Below are 21,938 nucleotides of genomic sequence, written 5' to 3' on the forward strand. Positions count from 1 at the left end.
AAAACTAGACCACGAATATATACACCTCTTCCCAAACAACGCAAAGTAAATACACTCCCACGTACCAGAATGCATGTTTATTTCACTTTGTTTCCTAGAATTACAGTTCAGTAAATTCCTTTTCCTGTCATTCCAATTCAAATTCACCTTTGTGGCCAATTCGATTTACACCCATGAACTAAAAGCGAGCCATTTCTGAATTTTATATAGCCCTATCTTTTTGTTTTGTTCCTTTTCTCAGTCTCACAGTACAAACATACATGAGCTCTCTTCCAGCAGCGAATGTGTGTTGGACAGAGCCAATTTGCTGTGTGTCATGTGTTTGGATTCACTATTGTTTGGACGTTCTATTTTTCCACTCATACTGTTTGGACCACTGAATTGCACACATGGTAATCCATGCCATCACTCCGGACTATGCAGCAGGCTGTATATTATTTTTGGTGTATTATTTATATTGTTAATGCATTGTAAAGTGCCTCGTATAAAGAAAACATATTATTATTAGTAACTAGTGAATTGCACGAAATGGCAAGTCATGTGGTATCAACATGGCGGCACACATGAGGGGGCGATTCACTCCAATAAAACCACCTTCTCTAGAAGAACAATACAGAGCAAGTGTCTTCCTCGAGCCTGACACTATCTAAGGGGTCCATGGCGATGCAATGGGTCTGCAAATTATTGTTTGATCTCAAACTAATTTTTGTTGTGTGAAACAAAAATACAATGTTGTTATTTTCAGTACAATCTAAAGAAGTCATACTGTAATGGTGTTTTTATTTTTATGTATGACAATATGAGATATGCTGACAGTGTAGATGGCGAACCTAACAGACTGACCGTCTTCAGTTCCGGACACAGTTGCTTCCCACCACAGAGTCTCCTTTCATCTGCACACAGGTGACATGACCTGTCTACACTTGCACACACAATTCCCATCTATTTGTCAGGGATTTATCAGGGACTGTCTTTTGTCACGTCTGACACAAAGGAATCTTCTTCTAGACGGTAAAACAGCTGTAAGGGAAGTGCTTTTCGATGTCTACTGAAATAAAATATTATGTCTAACTTCACTTGATATGATGCCATTTAAAAGCTGTTTAAAGGGTCGTATCCATCAACACTTCTTCATAATTGGACTTCTCTTTGTAGTTCCTGACGTAGCCATTCCCAACAGGTGAGTAGAAATAAAAATAAATATTTCACCCAAAAATTGTTTATTGAAGCTGAAGCCTACAATCCTACATGACTATAGTATGCAAACAAAAAAATGAAGGTTTTTTTGTATCCTTCATCTACAAAAAGGCTATTTTTCGGTGCTAAGAACAACCTGTTTTTCATAAGCTGTTTATTGAAGATTTCATTATTATCGTTAACGGTTAATATGTGGATATTCTACATTAAATACAAGTTTCTAACATGTTGATTTTGAAGACATCTGAATGTCATCTCGATCCACACTGATCTCAAAACATAAAAAGATGATAAAAAAGATGAACTTTTTTATTTTTCTATGCCAAAACAAAGATCTAGAGTTAAACATGTTTAAAAATAATTGGAGAAAGATATGTAAAATATATGAATGTTGGTTAAACTAGATGGAATTTTCAAGTGCTCAACCAAAACGGATGGATGTGACTTGGATTGTGATTAGTGATTGACTTAATGTTAAGCAAGGGGTATTATTTTCCTGCAGTCTGCCATTTTTGGAAAACATTTCTTACTAAGGTTTGGATTTTGTGTGCCCTGAATGGAACATTAATGTCCTTTGTCAGTCATAAGATCATAAGCTCAGTCAATACTGCTTAAGTGATGAACTGCACTATTTGTAATTGTTTTCAGAGATGGTGACACCAGTGCTATGTGCAAAAAAAGGTTAACGTACAGCCCTGGACTAGATGACTTTCATTTAGAAACTGACGATATTCAATCTTTTGACAGACTCCAGATAAAGCCAGACCTGCCAGCAGAACAAAGAAAGCCAGGGCTCTCTGTGTCCTGCTGCAATGGATGGAGGAACATTAATGGTGTTTGCCAACGTGAGCAATATAATTATTCTGATTAGTATTAGCCTATACCTGTATTTTTGACTAACAAGCTAAATCATACTCATAAGATACTTAAAAGCCTTAGAATAATCCAATGATATAGATTATGTAGACTAATTATAATCTCTAACAATTCAATAGTGCTGATGGAAAATATATATTTTTTTAAAAATTATCAGTGACTTAATTAAAACTATTATGTAATTTTAGCAACATGTAAAAAGCCCTGTGAAAATGGATTCTGTGTTGGGCCTAACCGGTGCTCATGCATGAAGGGTTACAAGGGCAAATACTGCAACGAAGGTAAGGTAGATAGTATAAAGTTTCAAATAGCATTGATTTTAAAGGGTGATATTATGAGGAATATGCTTTATTTTTTAAATAAAAAAGTATGCTTTTATTGGCTGTGTAGCACCTATCTCTCTGCATATCTTGAAGAATCCCAACCTTACAGGAAATGAGTGAATAAAGTGGAATTTTTAAGGGGCCGTTCACACAGAACGCATTTTTCCATTCCAATGCGCTACTTTTCCATTGTTTTTTCTATGTAAACACGCGCTAGACTGACGTGTATCACATGTCTTTTGCAGCATCTCGCACATGAGCGAAGTTAAAATAACGTCTCAGTTTACGCATGTAACCATGGTTCCCTGAGAAGGGGAACGAGACGCTGCGTCCCCAAGAGGGCGCTATGGGGCAATGCCTCCGGCATGACCGGTGTCTGAAGTATGAGGCAGATGTTATTTAGCCTTTGGGACTCTAGAAAGGTTGGCACGTTTATTTTGGGTCATTTCCCTCAGGTTTTTCCTTCTCCATCTGGCTTCACGTCTCTTTGATCGAGGAATCGACACATACCCATATTCCTGCATCCCCTCCACATTAGCATAATTAGCTTGAGTGTGATGGATGCAGGCTGAATACGGCTTTCCCCAAGATCTCTCCACCTCCAACATGACATCATGACTTTGCGTAAACATACACGCCACTTTCAAGTCAAGTGGCGTGTTATCTATACGCATTTTGAACTATCCGCGTGTATGTCCACGCCGAAATCTTTTGCGTGTATGTCTACGCCGTTAAATGTCCGAGTGATTCCGCGTGTATGTGTACGCCGTTAAATGTCCGAGCGAAACGAAGCAAAATCTATATCTACATCTGTGGAGCGATATTTCTTTTCCTAGGATGGTAGGAGAAGACTCATAAATGCTATTAACCCCAGTGACGGGTAGGTTTAGGGACGGGGTTGGGGTAGGTCCATATATTTATATATATATATATATATATATATAATACAGTAACGTTAAGTCAAAGGCGTTCATAAACACGCTGAAAAGCGATTATGCGTGTTGATAGCACGCCAAAAATGGAAATACGAATTGGCGTGTCATACATACGCCATTTCATGAGATCAGTCTGCCACCTCAGCATGTAGATGTGGGAGAATGGGAAGGCTCGTATGAGCTGTATGGTTGTGTCCTGACAAAAAAAAAGTTCATCCAAGCGACTATGAGCGAACTCGCGCTTCACGCTGGACATAACTTCCAGTAACTCATCATATGCAGGACAGGTGGGCTGAGAACACTAAGAAGGCTCATTAGACTCGCCCTTCTTCTCTTGGCTCGAAGCCAGGAGCGCGCGCTGCCGGATCAGGTGACCTGAAAGACAACACATTATCATAATCTGGCAGCTCAGTCTCGTCAGCCGCAGATGAATGAGAAATATTCATACCTTTCTCGAACTCATCCACGAACTCCACCTGCGAGCCCCACAACCTCAGTCTCCTACTCGCCTTAGCCGAAGCAGGTCCTGAACCGAGGCACATATGGCTGTCCCAATTCCTTCGAGAAAAGGGACAGACGAGAGCGATGTTTCTTCATAGAGAAGCGCTCATAATGCACACAAACAGCCCCCTCAAGGACTGAGCGTGCACGCTCCTTGAACATGCAAATGACGCACATATCATGTGTGAAATCAGCTGACACGGATGCACAAACATCTTGAAGGATTTAACGCTAGTGCTAGCCATAATCCTTGTTTAGCCAAGAAAGAGGATGACGTATTTCACAGGTGCCCCTTTACACTCACGGTCACACCAGTGGTGATGTCATAGGCTGCCGCCTGCCAATGTCAAGTTCATTGTTGTGTTAAGACTCATGCTTCAGACACCGGTCATGCCAGAGGCATTCCCCCATAGCACCCTCTAGGGGACGCAGCGCAAGTTCCCTTTCGAAAGGGAATTTCAACTTTTACATGTAGCACCCCTCATCAATGTCAGTTCCAAAACAGTGGACCAATCAGAAGAGCCTGGAGGCAGGGCAAGGGTTGCAAGCTTTTGTTTACAGTAGCAAGTTGACGTGGTAACGGTTTTATTTGACAGCGTCAAAGGACGGGGTGAACCTAAACAAATCTCTGTCCCGTCGTTCTCTGAGCAGTGACACAATTTTGATCAAGGTCAAATGCCATAGTTATGCCATATTAGTGCTATTTTCTTCTTTTTAATTCATGCCAAAAAAGTAGCTATCTAATCTGTTGTTTGGCTATTTCTGTTATTTCCATTATTGCTTCACATCTCAAAAGTGCATCTTGAGACCCTCGCGCTCTGTGTCTGTGCTTTTTTAAAATCATTCCTGAGCGTGTTTAGACGCAAAGATGTGTTCTGTGTGAATGACCCCTTACAGTGTAAGGGGAAAATGTAATCAAAAACAAATTGTTTTAGGTGCCAATATGTATGCAATATGACCCATTTGAACTATTGAAAGTATCACAATTCATTGCTATATTATGATCAGTTAGTTTGTAGTGTACAGATAATATACAAATGAACATTTATTTTTATTTTTGCATATTCTTTTTACTACAGATATCAATGAATGTGGCCTACCTAAAAGGCCCTGTTCCCACAGATGCATGAACACTATGGGGAGTTACCGTTGTTTCTGCAATCATGGATACATGCTGGACACTGATGGAAAATCCTGCATCAGTAAGGCAAATTATCTTTGGTGAACCAAATGGTTGCCAGATTCATGATAAAAGTGAAAAATTACCTCAATACACTCTATATTTACATGTGTCCTAATTATAGGTACTGTAGGTATCAAGGTACTTTATCAGAGTGTGTATGTGTGTTACTTTTTCCAGGCTTCCCCCCTTTTTTTGATTTATTATTTTATTTGCTTTCCAGATGAACTGGACTGCACCTCTCTTCGCTGCCAGTTTGGTTGCCAGATTGAGAGAGAAGGTGAAGTGGGCTGTTCGTGTCCTCCAGGGCTCCACTTGGCTTCAGATAACAGAACGTGCAAAGGTGATCCCTCATTTCTAGTGTTGCCTTATCTCAACTTTCAATGTGTTAAACTTAGTTTGAACCTCCATTATAGACATATTTTTAAACTTTTTATTATGTACTATGTTGTAGGTAGACTTATTTATGAAATTGGGCAAATTTAATGTACCTAAGGTCAGTGAGTCCTACTTGGACAATGATTGGATATATAAATGCATAAATGGCACTGTTACAGATATGTGCCATTTTTACTTGGAGGGGGAGAAATCAAAATGCACATTGTCGCTAGGTAAGGGATGGTGTAACAATGGCCTCCTTTGAACTGTCAGAATTGTTGGAGTGAGGTGAAGCAGCATATGCCAAAAAATATCTTTTTGGCATCTGCTGAGAACAGGTGGGGAGACAGCTTCCCATGCAGCATACAGGACATTTCAGCAACCCCCACATAGCAAGCTAATGGCTCCTACCTACACAGCCAGAAAGTCTGTCATTAGCAAACCCTCACCCTAATGTTCATGATACTCTTCTCCAGCCCAGACCATTTATCGGTTGTTCAGAAGGTCCTAAAATTGTACAGTGACCCTGTAGATAACAATAGTAAGAAGTCCTCATCCAAATGAAATGTAGAATATGATAAGGCAGACCATTGTTCGTTCAGCATATGAAGTTGGGCTTGTTAGAGACTTTTACACATTTTCTGTCACTGCAGAGCCACTTTAAACTACTTTTCTCTTTTCATTATGGAAATTACTAGCCACTGTGTTTATGACCCTATAGATGACAGTCTAATGCACAGGTGTTAAACTCAGTTCCTGGAGGGCCACAGCCCTACAGAGTTTAGTTCCAACCCTGCTTCAACCTGCAGTTTTCAAATAAGCCTGAAGGACTTGATTAGCTGATCAGGGGTGTTTAATTAAGCTTGAAGCTAAACTCTGCAGGGCTGTGGCTGTGAGTTTGACACCCCTGGAAATGTAAAGGTCACAAATTAACATTGAGCAAAGAACATTGCAGCAAATTCGAGTAATGTTGTTGCAAACTTTCAGGGAGCCTTTCATTTACTCGCTTTTTCATTTGCACCAATAGCAAAAGCGTTTCTATGACTTTACAAAAGAAAAAAACAGAATTATTCTCACGGAGCAGTGTTAACTAGTTTTCTGTTATTTAATGCCAAGGTAATATAATACAAAATAGTGTTATAAACATACATTAAATTTGCAGTGAAAAGGGTACATTGTTGCATGAGCATTCAAATTGTTCCTATGATAGAACTATATGTGGCATATAATTGAAATGATCATTTTATCTTCTGATTTTCGTATACCATCTACTAATCAGTTATGTCTTTTGTAGACATAAATGAGTGTGACGGTCTCTCCCACACTTGCACAGAACGCCAGTCGTGCAGGAACACTTTTGGGAGTTTCATTTGTGTCTGTAAGGATGGATATATCTTGGGAACACTTCAGGATACAGTCACATGTCGAGGTACCCTCATCTACAAAGGCCTAAAGTTATTCATGAATAAATAAGTAGACTGCACTGAACACTGTAAAAAATGATTCATGGTTTAACGTAAAAAATCAAGTAACTTGGTTGCCTTAAAATTTTGAGTTCATTGAGACTAAAATTTAAAACAAAGAATGAAATTGGTAATTGACAGAAACTCAAATTATTATGTTATCTGAACTTTAGTGAATCTAAGTTGATTTGACAAAAGTTGTGAGAAATCGTGAAAATTTTTTTTTACCTTTGTGTGATTCTCTCTTAACACGTTTAAGGCCTGTTCCCAAAAAAAGAACAGAAAAGAAAAAAATATATATATATATAATAGCTAAGTGTCCACACTAGTGGTCGACCGATATTGGATTTTTAATGGCCGATGCCAATATCTTAGAGAGCGGGGTGGCCGATATAAAGCCGATATTTTTATTATATATATATATATATATATATATATCAGGGTTTTTCCTGCATAGAGAATTACGAGGCGGGCACCTCCGTCAAGTTTCGTGCCGCCTCCGGCTCTCGACAAAACTCAGACAGAGTCACATGCTCAGATACACTTTTTCCACCGCGACGGTTCTGTTGCGGGTTCCCGGCCTGTGTCCATTCTCAAACCGTATAGTTTGCCGATAGTACTGCGCAGATCATAATCCGCGGGTCGGGCGGGCCAAGTAATAAAACACAACATTCCAATTAATCGAGGGTGGATGACAGATAAATCATTATGATGTGTTAAGTTTAATAAAGACACAGAACTCTCATCACGGTAAAACGCAATGAACGTGCATCACTCTTTTACTTTCGTTTTCAACAACGTAATTTTCTTCAGGGAAAACCAATCAAGGAAAACATATCAGGGCTCGACCGTGACACGTGTGTTTTTTGAAGGGACAAGTGTAAGAGAATTGTACTTCTCAAGAAAAGCATTTAGGCTCAAGCAGGCTAACGGAGAGAAAAAAAACGCTGATAAAGCAGACTACGCCAGTTATCGTACAGGCCGAGTCAGAATATGGTTATCGTGTTTATATTGTTTCACGTTCATGTTGAGAAAACAATAATATTCACAAGCTCGAGTGAGAAAACATGCTGCGCTGACAGACGTTGCAGAGACAAAGATAACGGTGTTCTAAGCAAAGTTTCTGACAGCACTTTATGTTTTCTGTTCTTAAACCTGTCTCCCTCAACAAAATTTAAAGGAAGCATATGTCTCAAACTCATTAAGCTATAAGATAAGTTATCTCGGATCACTCGGGGTAGGCTATACAGCTGCGCTTTACCTGCAGTCGGGATGCAGTGATTGACAGCTGTCTTTCCTCAGTCGAGTGGTGTTTGGATTTCATGTGATTTCTCATGGTGGGGATATTATGATAACTCAGATTCATTAATTAATTTGATCAAAAGTAATTCCATTTTGTAAGATCATTTAGTAAGAATTTTCATCTGAGTAGCCTAATTTCAAACTTCGCGAGGCAGACGACAACATTATGTGATCAAATACAAACAACTTGTTAAACACGCTCCACGGTGCCACCCAGTGCATTTAATTATAATTGCAAGTTAGTGCTTGGGATTTATCATGAATTCACTGCATTTACGGCCAGCAAAGCAACTTAGTAAAATTCGAATAGTATTTTATTTTTTTAATAATAATTACAGATCGAATATTCGTGCACACCCCTAGCCTATAGTTGATATTAATATAGGCCTACCTAATGTAGGCCTACTGACGGCAACAAAGTTGCGCTGTTGAGGCTCAAAATTATTTATAACATATTATACAGTTAAGAAACATCACACCAGAGTGCTGTTTTCCGGAATACCATCACGATTGAAACCGAGACAATGATTTCATAACAGTTCAATAAACAAAGCTGCGAAAATAGCAGCAAAAATAGTTCCAAACAAAGATCACAGCAGAACCATCGTGCAACTCAACGGAACACTCAGCCGTGTTTCATTACTGAATGATTCAGCGTTTTGAACGAATCGGTTGAGTCAAAGTTTAAATTACCCATTCATAAACTGCCTCTGTCACGGATAGTGATGAAGCAGACAGGTGAGTAAAATATAACAGATGTTTATTTTGAACAGAAGTACGGAAGCCAGCAGATGTAAATGGTAAGTTGAGCACAGTGATGATCAGATGAAAGGAACTTAGCTGATGAATAACTATAATGTCCTTCACAGGTGGAGATCGGAACGAGCTGGATGTTAACCACTGATGACAGTCTTTGGAGATGGTCGAAGGACTGTGGAACGGGAGCGGATGACGAGGATAGCAGGTAAGTGGAACAGGTAAGGATTGAGGTAGAGTCTGTGTCCATGGAAAGATGAGATCAGACAAGGATGTGAGGTGCAAGTAAATGTTATATAGTGAACAGGTGACGAGGTACAGGTGTGGTGAATCAGTAATCAGGGGAGAGTGAACTAGTGGGAGGAGTCTGTAGATCTGGTGGAGTTGTGACAGTACCACCTCCTCCACGGGCGGCTCCTGACGACTGGGTAGAAAGATGGTGACGATGACGACGAGGTCTACCACGAGCCACGACCCCTGGGAGCTGGACGATTTGGATTTTCGGTGTGAAATTGGATGAGGAGTGCTGGATCGAGGATATCGTCACGTGGGACCCATGATTGTTCCTCTGGTCCGAAGTCCTCCCAGTCGATTCGGTACTCTAATCTGGCACCACGTCGTCGCGAATCCAGAACGTCTTGAACCCGGTAGATAGGTTCCTCTTTGGCAAGGTTGGGAGGAGGAGGTACATCGGCATCACCAAGATCTGTGGGAGGAGGAGAGACAGGTTCAGTGGGAGGTTTCAGGAGTGACACATGGAAGGAAGGTGAAATTCTAAAGTGAGGTGGTAAGTTGAGCCTGTAGGTGACTTCGTTGAGCTGCCTCTGCACAGTGAAAGGTCCGATGTATATCGAGGACTCAGATTACGGCAGGGCAGGCGAAGACGGATGTCCCGTGTTGAGCGCCATACTTTTTGTCTGGGTTGATACAGCGGAGTAGTAGAACGATGACGATCAGCTTTAGTCTTGTGTCTCCGCACTGCCCGTTGTAGATGAACGTGAGCTGAGTCCCAAACCCTCTCGCTCTGCTCGAACCAGTGGTTGACAGCTGGAATCTCCGAGGGCTCACCCGACCAGGGAAACAGCGGAGGTTGGTATGCTAACATACACTGGAACGGGATGAGCCCAGTGGTGGATTGGCGAAGAGAGTTTTGTGCATATTCTGCCCAGGGGAGGTATTGGCTCCAGCTGTTCTGGTTCTGGTGGCAATAGGACCTCAGGTATCTCCCGATCTCTTGGATTGTGCGCTCAGTCTGGCCGTTGGTTTGAGGATGGTATCCCGAAGAGACTTACGGAGAAACAGGGGGCCACGGTCGGACACAATATCCTCGGGAATGCCGAAGTTTCTGAACACCTGCTGAAACAGAGCCTCGGTGGCTTCGAAAACCGTTGGTAGACCGGGCATGGGTATCAATCTGCAGGCCTTGGAGTAATGATCCACGACGACGAAGACGCAAGTGGAATTCTTTGACTTCGGAAGATCGGTCAAAAAAGAGCGAGAGGGTACGCCGGCTACCTGGGTGTCCAGAGCCCGGAGATGTGTGAGCTGAGTCCAGAAAGGCCAAACGATGAGGAGGTGGAACGTAGGTGAGCCCTTCTGAACCTCTTGGCGGAGCAGGGTTGGCATGATTTTCTTAAGAGATCTGCTCATCGATATCCCATGTAATGGGATTGACGAACATGGCTGGAGGGAGAATGGGTTCCGGATGGGTTTTGTCTGGAGTAGTTTTGTGAAGACGGGAAAGAGCATAAGCTTTACAGTTCTTGATTCCAGGGCAGTAGGTTACGGTGAAGTTGAACCGTGTGAAGAATAACGGCCATCGGGCCTGACGGGGATTCAGTCTCTTAGCCTCTCTTAGATATTCCAGATTACGGTGGTCGTGATTACTGCAAATTTGTGAACAGCTCCCTCCAGCCAATGTCTCCATTCCTCTAGGGCCAATTTGATGGCAAGCAGTTCTGTGTTACCGATGTCGTAGTTCTGCTCCGCCAAGGAGAGCTTCCTAGAGTAGAAGGCACATGGATGGAGTTAAGGAGGATCACCCTGCCACTGTGATAGAACCGCTCCGACCACGACAGAAGAGGCATCAACTTCGATGATGAAGGGAAGATCAGGATTAGGATGGACCAGGATCGGAGCGGACTGAAAGGCTTCTTTCAATCGATGGAAGGATTCGGAGGTCAAGGACAGAGACTTGGGCCGGCCTTTGAGGGTGGAAGTCATGGGTGAGCTGATGAGACTGTAGTTGTTGATGAACCTTCGGTAGAAAAAAGCAAATCCTAGGAAACGTTGGATTTCCTTAACAGTAGTGGGTTGAGGCCAATTCCGGATGGTGTCCACCTTCCTCTGGTCCATCTGTATGCCGTGTTGATCGATGACGTACCCTAGGAAGTGGACTGAGGTGGTGTGGAACTCGCACTTTACGAGTTTGAGATAAAGCTGATGGTGTCAAAGCTTCTCTAGGACCTGCGTAACGTACTGGTGATGTTCTGAGAGGTTCCGGGAATAAATGAGGATGTCATCTATGTAAACCACCACAAATCGATTGAGGAAATCCCTGAATACCTTGTTCATGAAGAGACATTCTGACAGCGTGAACCAACTCAGCAAACGGATCGCGGGGTGGATCCATAGCGGGCTCTGTGGGATTCTGCATGTGGTCTGATCTTCTGTCACGGATAGTGATGAAGCATACAGGTGAGTAAAATATAACAGATGTTTATTTTGAACAGAAGCACGGAAGCCAGCAGATGTAAATGGTAAGTTGAACACAGTGATGATCAGATGAAAGGAACTTAGCTGATGAATAACTATAATGTCCTTCACAGGTGGAGATCGGAACGAGCTGGATGGTAACCACTGATGACAGTCTTTGGAGATGGTCGAAGGACTGTGGAACGGGAGCGGATGACGAGGATAGCAGGTAAGTGGAACAGGTAAGGATTGAGATAGAGTCTGTGGGTGCTTCTCAATTCTTATTTGTGCATCCTCGTTTCCTTTCCTCGCTTCCTTTCCTCGCGTCTCAGCTCCACCCCCTGCAGGATGCGAGGGAAGGCTGCAAAGGACTGTGGAACGGGAGCGGATGACGAGGATAGCAGGTAAGTGGAACAGGTAAGGATTGAGATAGAGTCTGTGGGTGCTTCTCAATTCTTATTTGTGCATCCTCGTTTCCTTTCCTCGCGTCTCAGCTCCACCCCCTGCAGGATGCGAGGGAAGGCTGCAAGGAAAGAAAATGAGGACAGAGGAATCGAATGAAAGTTTTTTTTTATACTTTGGAATACTTGATCACTCGAGCGTCACTTCACTGCGTCATCAGCAGCGCTCAAAGGATCTGCCCTTATGTTGTTGAAGTTTGGTTATTTAAGAAATTAGTAATAAATAATAGTAAAGCAAGATACCCTGTTGAAATATGTGAGATGTGTGGTTTATTTAAACTGCAATGGTAAAGTATAAATTAAAATTATTGTGACCGACGTGAAGGGGGAGGAGAATTTATACGTGCGTCACGTTTAGTCGGTAAAACACTTCCGCAAAGCATGCAACTGTGCATCCTCGCTCATAGCTCCTCTGGAAGCCTCCTCACTCCTCGATCCTCGCGGTGCAATTAGAGAATTGAGATGTCCTTCAAGATGGCTGAGCTCGATCGGTTTCCGGGTCAATAGGATGGAGGACGAAGGATCGAGGAGACGAGGAGGGATATTGAGAAGCACCCTATGTGTCCATGGAAAAACAAGATCAGACAAGGAAGTGGGGTGCAAGTGAATGTTATATAGTGAACAGGTGAGGAGGTACAGGTGTGGTGAATTAGTAATCAGGGAAGAGTGAACGAATGGGCGGAGTCCGTAGATCTGGCGGAGCGTAACAGTCTCATTCTGAATAAATCAGCTGTTTGAATGAATGACTCAATGACTCGCTCATTAAGACAGTCGCCTGCCGCCACCTACTGGCGGTTTAGTTTCAAAGTATCATTCTTTTCAACATTCCTTATTTATATATTCAAAAAATATTTCAAAATATACACTCTCATAATCTCATTTAATACAGTTGTAATCTTTCAATGTAAATTATTTAATTTGATTGGTAACAGCCCGTCGCGCTGCCCGTCAAAATTAAAGTCCCGCTTCCAACACATCAGCCAATCAGAAAAACGTATCGGCCAATGCCGATATTTTAAAAATTGGTCGGTCGGTCGACCACTAGTCCACACCAATGAACAATAATGTTCTGTTATTCTAAACATGCTTTTCAAGTCGGATGAATTTTGATTGGCAGTATATTTTTTGTCATTCATCAGCAGGAAGAAAAAAGTTCTGAAATTGATTCCAATTATATATTTTTAATTTCTTATTTATTAAATTTTTTGTACTATATGGTTATAGATGATGTTACAGTTATAATTCATAGTGTGTGAATGGGACTTTAGTCACAATAAGTGATGCATAAGTTATGCCAGCCCAAACAGTTTGATTATATTAATTGTCCCCACACAACACTGATGTATGTGAGGTTATGCTTGACAAGTGTAGCATGTGTGCGTGTGTGCATGCTTAGGAATTGATCTGTCATTACTCAATTCACCATTTTTGGGCCAAATTTAGCTTTTGATAATTAATTTTCTCACTTTGTCTTTAGTACTGGGACAAAACAAGCTACACAATTTAAAATACAAGTTATCAAGGAATTATTTTTAGTTAATTTGTTCAGCATATTCAGATGTATTAACCATTGAGTGCAATCTCCTGCTGTTTATATGTTCTCACCAAAATGTGTTTGGCTGCCTATCAATTAATATGGATCATAACATGTCAAATATTGATTATACTGTAACTATAAACAAATCTATCATTCACTTCAAAGAATGAATAAACTGAAATGATGAATGATTGAGTAATATCTACTAGGGATGGGGCCGATCCGATCCAGTATCGGTATCGGGACCGATACCAGCGTAAATTCACGTATCGGATTTTCCCGATCCAACCAGCGGAGATATCCGATATCCATGAGCCATGTCTGCGCTTTAACGTTGTCTGCTGAAATGACTCCAAAATTGGTTCCCGCCGGCTAGTCTGCTAGCTGGCTGCAAACTGTGGAATGGATTTCCTGAACGGAGGCGCGGCTCAAATAGACACAGAGTCATGAGACACGCCTCCGCTCAGAAAATCCATTCCGCAGTTTGCAGCCAGCTAGCAGGAAAGCATTGAGCAGCATTATGTCCGCTGTGTGGAAATACTTCACACTGGAAACACCGCGGAGCAAGACAGCAAAATGCAATGTTTGCAAAGCTGTAATTCAGAGAGGTGGAAGCTCCCTCGCGTCGGTCAACACAACGAACGCAATCAAACATTTAAAAAAGCACCACGTTAAAGAGCACGAGGATTTTTTAGCCAGTGGGCAGAAAGACAACGGGAGCCGTTTTATTGATAGTGTGTGTGTGTGCGTGTGTGTGTGTGTGTTAAGGCCCTTGCACACGGAGTCCGAAATTCACGTCTGAAATTTTCGCACGTTAAAAAATAAATACGACCTCACGTTATGTCAATCACGCTTGCATATATTGCCACTGAAACTTTCGTCCGTCATAAAAAAAAATCTGCGTTTTTCGCATCCGTAGCAAGAAGTTTTAATAGAGTTTGAATGGTGTTTTGACAATTCAGAGCAGCTGAATCACGAATAGCCTACGAAAATGTTGGACTATTGCACTTTTCTTATATTTCTAATATTTTACATTTTAAAACCTTGATTTGTTGATGCTACAAGAGCCAGTGTACTTGTTTTTTTGCTGTTGATGCAAACTGTTTTATTGATAGTTTGTGTGTGTAAGATGTTTACACTTGCACTTTTCTTATATTTCAAGACTCAAGTATTTGACATTTTGGGAATGTAATAAATATTGACATGACAATCAATTTAAAACCCTTACAGTTGCATATTTGCTTTCAGAATGGGATTTTTCCTGTTAACAGGATTTCCCTGTTTTTCTGACCTTATATTTACCTAAAGTTGCCTTTTAGGACATACACACATAGATACGTACATATCATACTTGCCTGTTGAGAGGAGTTTATTTCAGCATCATATAAAATCAACAATAATGATGATAATAATATTAAAGCAAACACAGCTCTGGTATCGGAATAGAATCGGTATCGGCCGATATCCAAATTCAGGTATCGGGATCGGATCGGAAGTGAAAAAATGTGGATCGGTGCATCCCTAATATCTACTATGATAATCAATATCAAGAATGGTTACCACAATCAGACCGAAAATATTAAATTGTTTATAAAACATGATGTTGACAAAATAACCATATTTTGCATGCATAAGTCATTTTGGGTGTTGCTAGCTTCTAACATGACTTTAAAATGAGGGAAATAATAAAAAAAAATATATATATATAGTTTGTGCTGAAAGAGCTGACAATATTGTGGTTGTGTCAGAAAAAAAAAGATTATAGCAAGTGAAAATATGTATTAACTCTGAAATTGCTATTATCAAAGTAAGACGTTTTAAAATAACTTATGGTGTTAAGTAGTTAGCTATATTGTAAATACCATTTGGTAATATGAAAAGAAAATAATTGTGTTCTATGTATTTCATCAAAATAGCATTATCATTATAATACTGTCATAATTAAGATAATATAAAGGGGATACATTTTTTTGTTAAAGGGATACTCCACCCAAAAATGAAAATTCTGTCATTTACTCAGTGATTACCGCAGCACCTGAGACGCACCGTTGTGAGGAGCAGAGAGTTCGTTCAGAGTTGGAGTAAGAGTCAGCAATTACTAGATAGCAGTGATGGGAATAACACTAACGGCATTACTTTTTCCAGTAACGAGTAATCTAATTGATTACTCTTCTCATCTTAATAACGCCGTTACTGCCAAAAAGTGCGGCGCATTACTATAACTGATGAAGCTGTTTTTTTTTTCATCAGACCAACTAGATCTCTGAGCGAGAGGCAAATACTTTTTTTTTACTGTTCTTTCTTGGTTAGTGGGCAGAGCACGAGACAAGCGCATAAATGCCGACGATTGGCTGAGGTAGAGTAAAATGTCATTGTAAGCCAATCAGAGGTAGAGTTGGGCGGGTGTTCGAAAGCACACATAGTAGTGATGGGCATTCGGCTCTTTTGACTTAGCTCACTGAAAAGAGCCAGCTCTTTTGGCTCACAAACGGCTCTTTAAATGACTTTGACTATAATATTTCAATTTTTATTACATTATTTTTTACAAATTTAGCCTATAGAAATTAAATAATTGAGTCGGGTCTTCAGATATGCGAGCCAGCTCCCGACGTTCACCTAAAAGAGCCGGCTCTTAGAGTCGGCTCATTCGCGAATCGCGAACGACCCATCAAAAGCTCATTCGCGAACGACCCATCATCACTAACGGCTAACGCTCATGAATTGCTAACGACCCATCATAACGCATAGGCCTAGTCGGACAGGACAGGACAGGACACACAAGGAACAACACAAGCCAGTCAGTCAACGAGAGACAGGTATGGCGACGAGCTTAACAAGCTTAATTTAATTTGGCCCAGTTGTGGCCTGTTGAGGGGCAATAAATATCAAAAGTTCCAAAACATCTATTGTGTTATTTGCATTGATCCACTATATAAACATAATATCTACATACATGGCATTTGATTAGAGGGTAGTCTCACTTAGTCCCACAGCAACATTTTTTTTTTTTTTAGGTACAATGTTTCATGTTTCTGTTAATAATGTATTGTATTAAGTGTCCATTTCATTATAATATTCAGATTTATCATAAATAATTGAACATGCACATGTATTTTAATTCCGTTAAAGAGGGGTAGAGGTGGGGTCACATTTGAGCATTTCAAATTTAATTTTACTTGAAAGTAACGCAATAGTTACTTTCTTAAGTAACTAGTTACTTTTAAAATTTGTAACTGAGTAACTAATTTAGTTACTTTTTGGAAGTAGTAACTAGTAACTGTAACTAATTACTTTTTAAAAGTAACTTGCCCAACACTGCTAGATAGTAAAAGCATAGTTTACAATCATGGGTGTTCGCTGTATTGTAAAGAGCTGCGACACTAAACAGGGGAGACCAGGTAATACCATGAAATTTCATAGAATTCCAACCAAAAACGCTGACCTGATGAATCAATGGCTAAGTTACTTGCTCTGGATATAACGTTAGATCCAAACACACCTGAAGAGATCATCAAGGACCATCGTGTTTGGTCAGTACATTTCACTGAGGACGACTATTTTGAAAAAATGGAATTTGCCACACGGACCATGAAACGTGTGCTGAAGGATACGGCCATCCCATCGATAGCACAGACTGGACAGAGTGGATCAGTATGCTAGCTGGAGCCATTTACATCCAGTCTTTGTGCTAAGCTAGGCTAGCGGTGGGTGCGTCAGATAGAGTTACAGCACGCACTGAGATGAAAAAGGTATGTATGGACTTATCTAACTCTCGGGGATACGGTGAATAAGCTAAAGCCCCAAAAAGTCGGCGTGTTCCTTTAAAGACACAGGGTTGAGGTGATTTAGAAAAAGCGAACACATTGAGTACATTTTACAAAATTCATTTCCGGAAAAGGAGCCTGTTTCAAAAAATCAGTCAAATCGGTCTAAAATACATTAACAAACCAGTCCTTATTGTTACAGACAGGCGAGCTTATCAACAGCTCTCACCTGAGTTTTCCTCTCTTATGCGTTACAGATAAAGATGAGTGTCTGACGGGCAACCATCACTGCAGCCACCAAGCCAGCTGTGTGAACATAGAAGGCTCATACACTTGCCAGTGTGAGAAGGGCTACGCTGGAGATGGCTTCAGATGCTGGAAGAAGAGCAATGGACTGTCATGGGCTGCTATGTACTTCCAGTATAAACACTCCAAACTGACGAGGCCAGTAAAGAAACCACTTTAACAAAAAAACACTATCAATTAACCCTCTGGGGTCGGCGGTCTCGCCGGCGATACCAGCTCACTTTTTTCCTTATCAGTGCAAAAGAGACTCAAATTACTCTGTTGATTTTGATCTTACATATAAGTGTTGTACATCATTCGATCCTGTTGAGTTTGTATTTTTTTTGTGGAACCTCATAATAAAAACAAAGTGTTGTGCTTTTCGCCTAATAAAGAAAAATAAACATGATGCACGTTCTGCGTTCTCTCTGTCAGTGAAGTCCATTCTGAAAAATGAACTGTAACTCTGCAAATACTCAGTCAAACAGTTATACAGGCACACAGGCATGAAGCCTGAATTATCTTCTTTTAAATGAAGTAATTTATATAAAAAACAAATTTTCTCATTTTATGTAATCTGTACGAAAAGAGAGAGATGATAGTCGTTCTCGTCTCAGCTCATTAAAGTTAATTTGACCACGCCCACGGAGCGCGCGCTCTATTCAAACACAAACGCTCGGAGGCGATCCACGCCCTCACATCAGCTGGATAACCCACCGAAAGAGACTCATATTTACGACGCTGAGGAATAATACTATCTTAATAATAATCCTGGAAAAAATTACCTCAGTCAGAAGTACAGGTAGTTTCATTTGGAGGAGCAACGGATCCAGCCGAGGAATAGGTACATTCTTTATTTTCAAGTGCTTTGTTCTAATCGCGATATGGAATAGTGTCTGTAAACAAAAAGACTGTTTGAATCGCGTTTTTGTGTGTGAATGAATGAACAGCTTTTACCTAACTATATTCCAATACTGAGATGAGTAAAAATCGACTGAAATATGTTGAAATAAAATATGTTTGTATAAGCAACGTATTAAACTGCAAATTAACATTTATATGTCCTAATCATAAAAACGATGTTACATATGAAAGACAAGATGTCGTTTTTACTATAAAATACTGCCACATCAAATAAGCTTGTTTGCTAAGATGTTATTATAGTGTTTGTTCGATTGTAGGCTATATTCAAACTAATTAATCTGCAACTGTGAAATATGTATGATAAAATGTATACTTTAGTACAGTGGTTCCCAAACTGTGGTCCGCGGACCACTAGTGGTCCGTGAGGGTACTGCAGGTGGTCCGTGGAAAAGCAAAATAAAATACAAAATAATATTTTTTTACCTTCATTTTAACAGGAAATTCCCATAAAAAAAAAGTAAAAAGAATATGTAGGCCTATATTGATATAAAATTTAAATTAAATTGTCAAGTTATTGTGTGATTACTAAAATAGGCTAGTGGCCTATTTCGGTGGATAGCAACAGGTTCTCTGAAGAGAAAAGAGGCAGAGGCAAATATTTTGACATTATATTAAATATTTGTCTGATTATAATTTCACCAACAATAATTCTGGATTGCCTCCACCAAACAAGTAAATAAGAAATAAGCAAATCAGAACACTGCAAAACAGCAGTATGCGCGCAAGTGTGAACCATAGTGTTTCTTGCTGTATCTTTTACTGGGGTCTCCAACACGTCGCTCGCGAGCTACCAGTAGCTCGTGGCCTGATTGGAGGTAGCTCGTCAAGGGCTACATATCGTGTCGTTTGTGCTCTCAAGTTCGTTATTTCATGTAGGCGCACGGCAAGCGCGCTCATAATTGAAGCGACGCGCTCATTTTTTCCAGGCGCAGCGAGATGAAAACACCTCAACTTTTCATAATGCCGCAAACGCACCGCCGTTCATGTGACAAGAACAAACCAATCAGCTTCATCCTTTCCGTAAACATTGAAAGTTCAGTCAACATGAACAATGGGGGTGCACCGGCTGCACCCAAACACTACGGGTGTTTTTCTCTTCTCCGTAAACAAATCTTGTAGCAGAGCTACAGCAAGCGTTTTTCGATGGTGTAAATCTATTAGCTACTAAAACTTCTTTGTCGTTGTGGAGAGCGCAGTGCATGGTTGCATAGCAACGACAGACAGCACGGGAAATCGGACCGAATTTTACTTTTAATAATAAAAGATTGCTAATGTGCATCAATGTAAATGGCAAGTAATTTATCTTTTTTTGACTCATTCTTTTTATAAAAATGATTTAAAGGCTGATATATGTGAGGTTTGTCTTTTTATAAAACCTTTTTGGTGAAAAATTATTTAAAGGCTGAAATATGTGAGGTTTATCTTTTTATAAAACGTTTTTTGACAAAACTTTATTTGAATTTCATTTTACTATATGTGCCCATAGGGGTGGCAGGGGTTGGCGGCAATGTAAGTATCTGGATATTTGCCGCGGGGCGAGGGCTTCGATTACCTCTCTCTTTTTTGACCATACATGTTTGCATCCCTGAAATGAACCCGATTATGCCCTCGGGCGCTTGAGTAAATAAATAAATTAAATATGTGGCAGCCGTTGTGTGCAGTAAACGTTCTTTTAACAAGCTGTTGTACTGATGTGATGACCAGTTATAGTTTTAGTGCTAGTAAGCCTATTTAGAGGTGCAGATTAATTCAGGTAGGACTGTGTGTAGACATATTTATTATGTGTATTATGAGGTGGTCCGCGAAAATTCTTGATTACAAATAGTGGTCCACACACACAAAAAGTTTGAAAACCCCTGCTTTAGTATATACAAAGAAAGATTACATTTGAAATATAGTTAAAATTTTAATTGTTGTTGTAATTGTAACCTTTTTATTAAAATAGCAAAAATATATGTAGGCTACATATAAATAAATCTTAGGTAAATCTTAAAAGCTCAATATAAGCCTCCTCTTCAAATTATTTGTATTGTGTTTTATTAGTGACACATTTGGGATATATTCCCAAACTTTCTGTAAAAACAGTATGATAATTAACTGCACAATTACTAGAAATTTTTACATTTGATATTATACAATTTGCAAGCACAATTTGAAAAATAAATAAATAATTGGAACTGTGAACCAATTTTGTATTATATACACTCACCGGCCACTTTATTAGGTACACCTGTCCAACTGCTCGTTAACACTTAATTTCTAAGCAGCCAATCACATGGCGGCAACTCAGTGCATTTAGGCATGTAGACATGGTCAAGACAATCTCCTGCAGTTCAAACCGAGCATCAGTATGGGGAAGAAAGTTGATTTGAGTGACTTTGAACGTGGCATGATTGTTGGTGCCAGAAGGGCTGGTCTGAGTATTTCAGAAACTGCTAATCTACTGGGATTTTCACGCACAACCATCTCTAGGGTTTACAGAGAATGGTCCGAAAAAGAAAAAACATCCAGTGAGCGGCAGTTCTGTGGGCGGAAATGCCTTGTTGATGCCAGAGGTCAGAGGAGAATGGCCAGACTGGTTCGAGCTGATAGAAGGGCAACAGTGACTGAAATAACCACTCGTTACAACCGAGGTATGCAGCAAAGCATTTGTGAAGCCACAACACGCACAACCTTGAGGCGGATGGGCTACAACAGCAGAAGACTCCACCGGGTACCACTCATCTCCACTACAAATAGGAAAAAGAGGCTACAATTTGCAAGAGCTCACCAAAATTGAACAGTTGAAGACTGGAAAAATGTTGCCTGGTCTGATGAGTCTCGATTTCTGTTGAGACATTCAGATGTTAGAGTCAGAATTTGGCGTAAACAGAATGAGAACATGGAACCATCATGCCTTGTTACCACTGTGCAGGCTGGTGGTGGTGGTGTAATGGTGTGGGGGATGTTTTCCTGGCACACTTTAGGCCCCTTAGTGCCAATTGGGCATCGTTTAAATGCCAAGGCCTACCTGAGCATTGTTTCTGACCATGTCCATCCCTTTATGGCCACCATGTACCCATCCTCTGATGGCTACTTCCACCATGTCACAAAGCTCTAATCATTTCAAATTGGTTTCTTGAACATGACAATGAGTTCACTGTACTAAAATGGCCGCCACAGTCACCAGATCTCAACCCAATAGAGCATTTTTGGGATGTGGTGGAACGGGAGATTCGCATCATGGATGTGCAGCCGACAAATCTGCGGCAACTGTGTGATGCCATCATGTCAATATGGACCAAACTCCCTGAGGAATGCTTCCAGCACCTTGTTGAATCTATGCCACGAAGAATTGAGGCAGTTCTGAAGGCAAAAGGGGG

General features: G+C 40.6%; 1 protein-coding gene across 1 annotated transcript; it reads left to right on the top strand.

Moving 5' to 3' along the window:
- The first annotated feature begins 4,967 nt into the window (after positions 1-4,967).
- On the top strand, positions 4,968-17,833 carry LOC130105695 (nephronectin). Its single transcript, XM_056271827.1, has 4 exons — positions 4,968-5,034; positions 5,236-5,355; positions 6,685-6,819; positions 17,625-17,833. Exons 1-4 carry the CDS (start codon positions 4,968-4,970, stop codon positions 17,831-17,833), a joined length of 531 nt encoding a protein of 176 aa, XP_056127802.1.
- Positions 17,834-21,938: the final 4,105 nt, after the last annotated feature.

This window comes from Rhinichthys klamathensis, unplaced genomic scaffold (genome assembly GCF_029890125.1).
Source record: "Rhinichthys klamathensis goyatoka isolate OS25496 unplaced genomic scaffold, OSU_Roscu_1.1 h1tg000325l_1, whole genome shotgun sequence".
NCBI classification, from domain to species: domain Eukaryota; kingdom Metazoa; phylum Chordata; class Actinopteri; order Cypriniformes; family Leuciscidae; genus Rhinichthys; species Rhinichthys klamathensis.